Genomic DNA, 11,082 nt, shown 5'->3' with positions numbered 1-11,082 from the left:
GAACCTGTCCCGTTTTCAGCTAAAAATTTTATGGTCACCCTAACTAATCTGAAAAATCTTAAACATAGTCAGATAGGATTCATTTTGTACATTACCACTCAGTGTCGGATTGGCCAATTTGAGGGCCCTTGGCACAGGCCCTTAAAGGCCCCCACCCATATCTACATATATCTTCTGAACTTAAAACGTCAGTTGAAAAACAAGTGACAGGATCATATTTTCTGTTATGAATAAATATGTACGAAGTAGTACGAAACAGATCGCAAAAAGAAGTTACAATAATACTGAGACAATCAAACATAATCGTGAAGTTACTTTGACATTTTCTTACGTAGTTCTTCACGTAAAAAATGCCTTCATGGGATCCAAGAACACTTCTTTCAGAAAAACAAACTTAGGCTTCCTCAACCTTTTTGGTAGGAAGGCTCAAAAAAGCATTTGCGATCGCGAAAATTCAACCAAAGCCTACAGGCCCCACGCCTCGTGTTCCCTGTGGGGTCCTTGGCGATTGCTAAGAAGCCAACGTGGCCAGTCCGGCACTGTTACCACTACATAATTTAGAATCTACATTGTTCATACAGTTTGCACGGAAAAGGGCATGGTATATACTACGTATAGATTACACATGCCTAGACATGAAACTAGAGTCTACGGACATCACTGCCGAAACTAAAACAAGAGGCTTATAGCACTAGAGCTTGTTCTTTACTAGTGGAGCACACTGTCTTCTCATGTATGGAAGGTGTGTAGAATATCTGCTTTCAAATTTACATACTAAAAAGAACGGATTTTTCTTTTAATTATTAGTTTATTTGACAATCAACACTAATACAACATGCCTACTTTCGTTCAGAAAACTTATAAAGACCTTAAACACAAAAATAGATGCAACATAATGAAAGTACTAGAAGTTACTAACAATAATTCTTATTCTTAAAAAATATAGTACGCTTTTTATACAGTAAAATGCATTGGCAAGTTTTGTTACAAATATCACAAAAAAATATTGACAAAGTAAAAATACTATATCACAAACTACAAATATATTTACTCACCTACAATAAAATTTTATATATATATATAGTATGCAATACTATATCAATACCCAAAATTGTATTTCTTCATCAATTTTGTAATTATCTAGAAATAACACATAGCTTCTAAATTATTTCGACTAGATATCAAAACAGAGAGCCTGACTAGTATCGTATCTCTACAGTTTATATATATATATATACACACACACACACGTAGTAATTATAATTATATATCTATCTATAGTTTGAAAATGGTTTTTAACAAGTATGAAAAAATATGAAAAATGAGTGTAATAATATATTCTCTCAGGACATGTTTCCCTTTCAATTTTCAAAGGAACACACACACGAATATGCGCCGTATATACACGTGTTTCGTTAAGTTAGTAAACCATTATAACCCTCAAATTCTTAAGTCTGACTTGAGGCAGTTTTTGATCATTATATCGAACATTTTCATTTGTTGTCTTCGTTTAAAAGTCAACTGCGATTAGAAATGCACATCGTCATATCAATGAAATTAATTCAGCTATCTGCAGTTGAAAATACAACATACAAGGGTGAATACAAAACTGTGTACACGGTAATATAAAAATACCGAAATATCCTAGTCAATCCGCACTCGGGGTTTCGTTCCAAAGCTACTGTCTCCGGAACTTGTTTTTCTTATATTTCATTTTAAAAGCATGTCTCTGGAGCTACCCAGTATACATCTGTGGGTTCAATGGCAAATGTAGGTACTTGAACAGCACATTGGAACAGAAATCATTGTTGGATGATTTATGACTAAAGCGATTTTCTAGCAGTGAATGAGTGAAAATCCCATTTATATTACTATGAGGTAATGATAAATTTCATTGAAAAGGGCCAAACCGTTCTATTGTCACTCAAATTCTTTACATAAGAAGGAACTGAGCTCCAGCTATGATTTCTATATCACTGGCTTTTCTCCTATTTTACAGTTGAATTGACAATGACATGCAGTAACTTGAGACATGATGTACTTAGAATAATTTGAAAGTATTCAAATCCAACTTATGTTTAAATTACTTCTTATCATCTTTTCATATGTGCTACCTTAGATTTTACTGCAAACAAATTCAATTTCAGACACTTTTACAGTAATTATTATTATTTTGAGTAGAATTTCTAAACCGAAAAGAATTCTCGTGAGAGTGACATCTTGCGTACATAAACCTTCATGAAGTTATCAGAGCCAAAGTACAGTAACGACAAATTTGTTTTTACCAACAATTTTGGGGAAATATTTCCTAAAATAAATAAACAAACAAACAAATAATATACACCTAATGAAGAAAGAAAGAAATGTTAGGAGCTAAAGGGCATAGGCAGTTGTCGGAATCAAACTTTTGAAACGAATACATGCGACAGATAAACGCCAAACAATTTCGGAACACTATACTTCATTTGATACAACTTGTCCTTTCTGACAGTTGCCTTTCCATTTTTTTTTTTTTTTTTCCCTTACACTTGGTCATAACAATCAGGCAAGAAGAACTGTTACTATAGCAACAGCACGTTTAGCCAATTATAGTGGTACATTTCTCTTGCTCTGCAATGGTAGCATTCTACCTTTTAGGCACATTGTCAATTTGAATATAAACAAATGCACATTGTTTTAGTCGAATGTCAACTTGAGTAATGGACCTGCTAGTTATTGAGAGCATTCTTTTTAGTTCTCTTTTGTGTCGTTTAATTTTATGAAACTGAGATTTCCTTGCAGTGAATAATTTCGTGTTTCAATACCAACGCAAAAACCGACAGCACAGCACTGGGCACCACGTGCGCGCAGCGAGCTGTCAGAAAGGACAAGTAGTGTCAACTGAAGCGCAGTGTTATTTTATTCGATCTTTCATTACATTTTGTGAATCTCTTACACAGCGTCTATTCAAACAGTTACACAAAATTTATTTCATGAATGGAATTTCGTTTAATGTACGAGAGTTCCGTAGAAAGTCGTATTGCATCTTATTATTGTCTCTACGTAATATTCTAGTACAAACAACACGAAGGAAGCGGAAATCAAAACTTTTTTCCTGTCCTTTGACCCTTTAAAATACAATCTGCACTCACAAACATTGAAATTTTTCTTGTTTGGTATTTAAACCATCTCAAGTACACCCGTTCGAGGTTACATAACTTTAAAATTACCGTCGATATCTCCCTATAGCCCCTCTCCCCTTCCCAAGATGTGATATTTTTCGATATCTATATTTATTGCAACTTTGTTTCTTTTGTTGCTGGCAATCAGAACCCGAAGTTTAAGATTTAATGTGCTGATTTAACAATAAGATCACCATATGAACTCAATGCTTTCGCTGAATCTAAAAATTACGGTAATGATCAAAAACAACCTCTTCGGTTGAACGACGCACTGTTCGATCCGATTAACAGTGTACAATTACATAAAATTTCGCTGCTGAAATATGTTTGAAAGGTCCTTTGGACAAGATATTTTATGTATATTTAAGTACCATGTATTTAGTTATAAGTATTTACACACACATTCCCAGTTCCTACCAGAGGTAACGAGACACTGCTAACGTACATTCAATATCCGGCATAGTAAGATAGTTGCCACATGCTTCTGCATCGTCAAGAAGATTATTTGTACACGATTTTTATTCCATAATCTCATAAGCGCATTTAGAATCATTAAAGCATACAGCTGCTCATGAGGCACACAGCAAAAATGAGCAAAACTAAAATATTGCAAAAATCGAATCATGTTCAAACGTGGTTCACAGGATCTGTTTTCTTCAAACCGCAAATAATTTAGACATGATATCTTAATTTTTTCACAATAATAAACAAGTGAGTATGTAACTGACAACTATTCAATAACAAACCTATACTTACACACAATTTTATTCAAATCCATGCACTAAAAGTAATAAAAGCATCGATATTTGCATTGATTATCAATTTGCGAGATCATTACTCGAAAATCTTCGCAGAAATCTCTTTGTATCTTTCTAACACTGCGTTAAGTAGGAATAAATATATCATGTGTACATCTTCCTAATTCTTTTAGTTTACTTCCTTTTAAGCACTGAGATATAAGCAGATGTTATTCGCTTTTGATGTTTTGCCCCACAGTTTCTCTGTTCTACTTCTGAACATTAAGGCACGTTCACACTTGAAAATTTAAAATCAACACTATGTAACTTTCGCACAGGACACAAAAGCAGCTCTCAGAATTCTTTATACATTCAGTAGGAGAGTTTAAGAACTTCGCAAAGAAGAGGCAATGAAGGAAACAAAGAAGAAAGCTTCAAGTAACATCCAACTTGACAATAAAAGGAAAATTACTTCCTAAAATCAAGATATTCTGTTCTCAGTAGGGTCTGGAATACGTATCTGGAACAATGACATATATACCGTGCTAAAATGCCAGAGGGCACTAAAGCATCAAAAATATCACGCAACTACGTAGCTATCCAGTACAATGCCATTTGCAGTAAGAAAATATTAGTGCTGCAGCAGCTAGTTTCCACATGGAATTTAATACAAAAACGTCCCAACAAGACGTAATAGTATAACACTGATATAATTCAGATTTTAAAATTTCAAGTATGACCGACCTTACATTACGAAACAATATCTGCTACATAAAGTTAATAATATAAAACAAACCTCACGTCAAACTATATACTTTATTATATCCAATATGCTGTTAGAGACTCTTTAATCCCTACTTAGGAACTAAGATATCATCCAAAAATAATGTTGCTGATCTTACCAAACAATGTATAACACAAAATTATTGTACAACAGGTTAATGTTAGTAATACTGATTTATTTTAAGAGAGATTCTACTGAATTAGCGAAAAAAAGAAAACTGGACCTTCTTGTGGGGTTTAAGAAAGAACTCAAGCTGTCATTCACCAACATATCGTATTATTTTATCAACAGATGTCACATAACAGACGAGAAACTGGTAACATATGAAAAAACTAGTACTGTAAATCAGTAACAGTAAGAATATGCCTTGATGAACTTTTTAAATACATTTTCTCCTCTCAGAAACTTCCTCCATGTTGGGAATGGCAGGATAAAGCAAGTGTGCATTATTTGCTTCCTTCAGAAAAGTCTTCCTTCTTTTTAATTCTTTTTCTGTTTGGTGCCCCGAATAACTTCGGCAATCATTAACACCGTCTTTGCAACATACTTATGTAGAATTCCATGATGCTTCAAGCCAGGCAGTAAAATTAGAAATAATACTGTAAAGAAATGGAATTTTATTAAACATTTATAAGCACAAACTAAAGAAAAAGAAACAAGAAGAATACAAACTGCATGAGTATAATTAAATTTTCATTAACACTTAACAATGCAACGTGATTATAAAAGAATTATACAGAAATTGTTCTTAGGAGACAATTTATTTTTTCTCACTTCCACTACGCTAGTCACTAAATTTATTTTATATTTTATTTATTTAAGTTTACCGCCTCTTTTCAGCACCAAGACCATATAAGACGTGGGTTCAAAATAGCCACTAGACCAGCGTGGAGGGTACTCCTCACTGAACTATAAAGCGCACTTCTCTTTCTTTCGCGAGATATGGTTTGATTTCGGTGGTAGATGAACCCTCACGGAATTGACTTACTCCCTAAAGAGCACTTTGATGAGATAGCAACATTGTGTCTGTAAAAGTTTGGCAATGTAGCAGCGTGTAACTAAGGATACGGAGATTTCATTTGGGTTTTCCTGGATATATTAAAGTGATATGTTTATTGTATTGATATTTATAAGATCACTTACAAATGGCAAATGCTCGATCTCAAAAGGTGATGAGAAAATTAGAGAGTTCAACTAAAGGCATAAAATTGGCGATAGCTTGCTTGAGAGCCCCTAATAGTTTCCAATAAGTATCCCTGCAGAATTGTGGTTTAAGCGTAACATTTGTAATTCACAGATTTGTGTTCGAATCCAGGCACTGCTACTTTCTTTCATTTTTATTTCTACAATCTAACTATGCGTAGCTACCTTTGTTAATTATTTTGTTTACTTGTTTGTATACAGCTTGTTCCTAATAGTTCACCATTGCTTGCTAAAACGTAAGCTCCGAAAAGCACGAAAGTTAGTCATGCCAATACGAATTTATTGGTTAGAACACCTAGGGCCGGCCTTAGGTGGTGCGGGGCCCGATTGCGAATATTTTGCGGGGCCCTATGTTTACAACAAACTTGCACCAAGGTTTGTAGAACATCGCTCTCTAGTGATGGGTAAATTCCCGGTAAGATATTTTTCGGGAATGTTCCCGGGAAGATTCCCGAAAATGGGAATTTAATTTATGTATAATCACAACGAAAATCGCATTTTGTTACTATATTATGTTTTCAAAGTTAAATTCGTTCTTATATCACAGCATATAATTACTGCTGTTCCCAGAGGAGTCTTAAAAATGTATATTCTGAACGGTATTATGTTATTTTATTAATATTTATTATATTTAGAGAGTACGCAAAAAAGTATATCTATTTACAATATGTTCTATGTAAGTAAATATGTGTGAAAAACGGTATAGTTAAGTCAATATACTTTTAAACCAGTAAACAATTTAAATTTATATGTAAGAGGGTTTTCTAAAGTTGACTCTACTACTGATATTATAAACATATTAAATTTTCAAATGTTATAAACAAATTAAGTTGGGTAACTGTCAGAAGACACATGTCTCACCATTTTATAGACATTTGCGCATAAATATTTATGTTCACAATATTTGCAAGATACTGACTTATCTTTATAATTTTGTACGTAACATTGCCACACAGGACCTTTCTTCCTACCCATTTCTCGAAATTTCAAGCTTTAATTCACATGTAAGAGAAGTCCGAGTACCTCTTCAGAAATTCGAGTCAGAGAGGAGACAGACCGACATCTATTACTAACGGTGGTTTGGGGTTTATTAATAGTACTTCATCTCCATTTCTACATAATTTCTACATTACTTTACAAAATGGTTCCTTTTTATCATTTGTAAATTAGTACTTTGGTACTTTTTAGTGCAAATGGAAATGGTACTTAAAAAACCATACGGTCTATTATTAGTTATATACAGTACCGTCAACGAATTTTAATTTTTTAACCTCCAAACTATTTAAAACCTACAAGTAAATCATAATAAATGAAAATAAATTCCTTCCCGGGAAATTATATGCCAGGAAAAAAAACGGGAATATTCTCATCTTTTACTTTCCTTCCCACCGGGAATATTCCCACTGCCCATCACAATCACTCTCCCTGCTGGTCTTGTGGTTAGCGCGTGCACGTGTGGTGAGCATACGTCATAATTATAAATACTATAGTTTATTTGTAAATTGGGCATTACACGAAAACGAAAATGCAGTATTTTTTTCCGTATCAATCTCAGATTTTCTGCTATGACAATGGTGATGATTAACTGCTGACAGCAGTAATTCGATTATTTATATATATATATATATATATATATATATATATATATATATATATATATATATATATATATATAATAAAGGTGTTTATAAACAAATTCTAAGTTTAAATGAAAGAAATACATGTATGTGATACTAAACATTCCAAACACATCATTTACAAATTTATATGTATATCGTTATTACGTATATATACACAGGGTGTTACTGCAAAAGCCTACAAACTTCGCATGTGTATTCAGAACCTCAATGCAAGAAAAAAATCTGCAACTGCAACTTTGATTGAAAACACTTAATTATGGAGACAGGGATAATAAAAGGGTAAGAGGAATGACCAATTCCAGTAATTACTTATAATTAGCTCTCTCCCCGTAATTAATATTCCTCTTGTATTGAGATCCTGAGCACATATGATAAGTTTGTCAGTATATCTTCGGAATATCCTGTATGTTTACTTATAAGCTTGATTTAAAAAAAAAAATGATTAACGGCAAGACAGTTTCGAAACATTTTCCCGTTTCTATGTTGTGGAGTTCTCTTTCAGGAAGAACTAACAGTAATCTCTCCTCATGGACGGGTATCAATTCCCTTTATAACGTTTTTCCATCTGCGAAATATTCTGGTGAAAACGCTCATCCTACTCATTGCTTATAGTAGCTAATTTTTCAGAAAAATAATTCAAATGGAAATGCAGACAGTGAATGAATTTTAAAATACATATTCACCCTTATGCCTCGCAATTTTTCAAGAAGGTTCTGCATCAGTATTTCATAGTTTTCTTTTCTTACAAGGAAATCTACCGATGTGGAAATTTAGTTTCTTGACCAAACTTGGCAGAGAAATGTGGAATATCAAGAACCATCCATAAAGACGGCAACAGTGACCAAAAACCTGACTGATCAGAATAAGCCACTACAATGTGTTTCAAGTTCGAAAATTTCATTTTATTTGTAAAACAGGTAAAGGCATGAAAAACACAAACATATTAACCGACATCCGGGGGGAAGGGGAAGTAGACATCTATTTGAGGGAATGTTTATCATGGCCACCATCTTGAAATCGGCCATCTTGTATCTCGCTCGACTTTTTTTTTTTTTTTTTTTTTTTTTTTTTTTTTTAATAGGAGGGGGTCATGTAATATATCAAATTGAGCTAGAATTTTACGAGAAATACAATGGTCAAGTCTATGTTTCCATAAATTTATATTTCTAAGACATAATGAAATGCACATTGATATGAATTCGTTGGTTCAAAGATTTCTTAACAGCTGTGTCCTTTTTAAAAGAATTCAAGAAAGGAAAACCTAATGTACGCTAGTGAGAACATCGTAGGCAGCTAATTATGAAAAGTATAATCATCTTGAAATCGTTATCGACTACAGACAAAATGAAGTGGTGATGATACGATTACAAACCTTAAGGAACTGATGGAAAATGGATGACATATTTTCCATTGGATTATTCGAGTTAAAAGACAAACCTTCATAAGCAGCCACCTATTCAGTATCTACTAGTATAATACATGCGCTCTCCCTGACTTGATTTTAAAAAAAAATGCAGGAGAGGGCAAAGTTTGTCCTCTGGTTTTATATTTTTAATATACCTATCAGAAGAGAAAGGTTTTGCAAAGAAATCTTAACCGAAGATGATTTATTTTATACCATCTCCCTATTCACGGTAGTATCACACGATACAATCAGTAAGAACGCCAGGAACTTTTGCTTAGTGGGGTGTTCAAAATAAAGGAGGGTGTGCACCCAGAATAGTGATATAGATTTTTACACAAACAAGTTGTAATCATAATATATATATATATATATATATATATATATATATATATATATATATATATATATATATATATATATATATATAAAAGGAACTACTGCAGCATTGAATTCAGAAAATATTTGCTTATTCCCAGAAACTTACGTAATACAAACTACTCATTTACTTGTTAGGGAGAGACCATACCTTACCTTGTGGAGTCCATGAATGTACCTGTATTGACCTGTATTGCAATATGTTGTTGCGTGTACCTGACAACCGAGAGTAGCAGAGCCATCTTAATGGTACCACAGCCACTTGGCCGGGAGCCCTGCAAGCATTGGGGGCCCCTCGAACAGAATGGCATGTACATGTATTAGGACCAAAATTTAGTCATAGGGATCACAACACACTTGTTTGCTCTGGGGCCAAATAAGGTGTAAAAACGGCACTGGAGAGTAGAGTAAACGGCCCTAGCGCCGGGTCCGATTGGGAGCTATCGGTCCAATCGGCTTAAGGGCGGCCCTGAGAACACCTGTGACGAAAACGGGAGAGGAGTGCAAGTTTCCATCGGTGCAGCGACCAGATTTTTCTCTATTACATAGTAATTATGTGCCTTCAAGTACTTAAAGAGTATTTCCAAAATTCAAAAATTATGAATGTATTATATATATATATATATATATATATATATATATATATATATACAAAATAATGTGCTATAAATTACCTCTTGTGCAGCTATTAACTATATCGGAAATCACATACTTACCTAATAAATATGTAAGAAAAAGGTTGTTTATTATATTTCCCAGCCATGCAATTAACAGAAGGGATGGTATTACAGTCACGTAGTACTGAAAAAAGAAAACAGATGAACAAACTATAAATTATTTAGGCATTTAATTACCAAACTACGAGCTTAATATTAATTATACACAAAATGATAGTGTTTGGTCATGAGAGACGATACAAAGTGGTAAGAGCCCTCCCTTTAATAGTAAGAAACCGAATATTTCTGTTTAAAACCTATTACTATACACTGAAGTCTAATGTTTTGTTAATGGTAAACAATTCATCCTCTTACTATTATTATTCCATGTAGCTAACACATGGGCTGAAAAGTCCCGGGCCTAACAAAGAAAACACCGTTTTTTTGGTTCAAAATTAGCTTTATTCATCAACGTAATCTCCATGAAGAGCAACGCAATCAGTCCAGCGCCGCTCTAACATTTCAATACCACTTTTGTAGAACGATTTATCTTTTGTCTCAAAATAGGCCTCAGTTGCAGCGATAACCTCTTCATTCGTGCGAAATTTCTTACCGGCGAGCATTTTTTTCAGGTCTGCGAACAGCCAGTAGTCGCTGGGAGCCAAATCTGGCGAATACGGTGGATGTGGGAGCAATTCGAAGTTCAATTCATGTAGTTTTGCCATTGTTTTGATAGACTTGTGACACGGTGCGTTGTCTTGATGATACAAAAGTTTTTTCTTTGCCATATGCGGTCGTTTCTTTGCAATTTCGGCCTTCAAACGCTCCAATAACGCTATATAATAGTCACTGTTAATGGTATGTCCTTTCTCAAGATAGTCGATGAAGATTACACCACGCACATCCCAAAATACCGAGGCCATAACCTTGCCAGCCGATTGTTGTGCTTTCGGGCGCTTTGGACGCGGTTCACCAGTTGCTGTCCACTCAGATGCCGATCGTTTTGATTCCGGAGTGAAGTGATGGATCCATGTTTCATCGATTGTCACATATCGACGCAAAAATTCCGGTTTGTTACGTTTAAACATGGCCAAACACTGCTCAGAAGCATCAACACGTTC

At 34.2% G+C, this 11,082-nt stretch overlaps 1 protein-coding gene across 2 annotated transcripts in view; it reads right to left on the bottom strand.

Annotated features, from left to right (window-relative positions):
- Positions 1–788: 788 nt before the first annotated feature.
- Positions 789–11,082, bottom strand: part of Arl6IP1 (ADP-ribosylation factor-like 6 interacting protein 1) — a 34,238-nt gene continuing 23,944 nt past the window's right edge. For both annotated transcript variants that reach the window (XM_081751155.1, XM_081751156.1), the window contains exons 5-6: positions 10,022–10,106; positions 789–5,281 (exon numbers count right to left, since the gene is read on the bottom strand). In XM_081751155.1, the coding sequence (XP_081607281.1) occupies positions 5,163–5,281; positions 10,022–10,106 (204 nt within the window). In that variant the 3' untranslated portion in view covers positions 789–5,162. The remainder of the gene's footprint in view (positions 5,282–10,021; positions 10,107–11,082) is intronic.

Source organism: Thermobia domestica, chromosome 3, assembly GCF_964235325.1.
Source record: "Thermobia domestica chromosome 3, izTheDome1.hap1.1, whole genome shotgun sequence".
Lineage (NCBI taxonomy): Eukaryota > Metazoa > Arthropoda > Insecta > Zygentoma > Lepismatidae > Thermobia > Thermobia domestica.
Note: the sequence above shows the minus strand (reverse complement) of the source record. Positions and strands in the feature narration are given on the sequence as shown.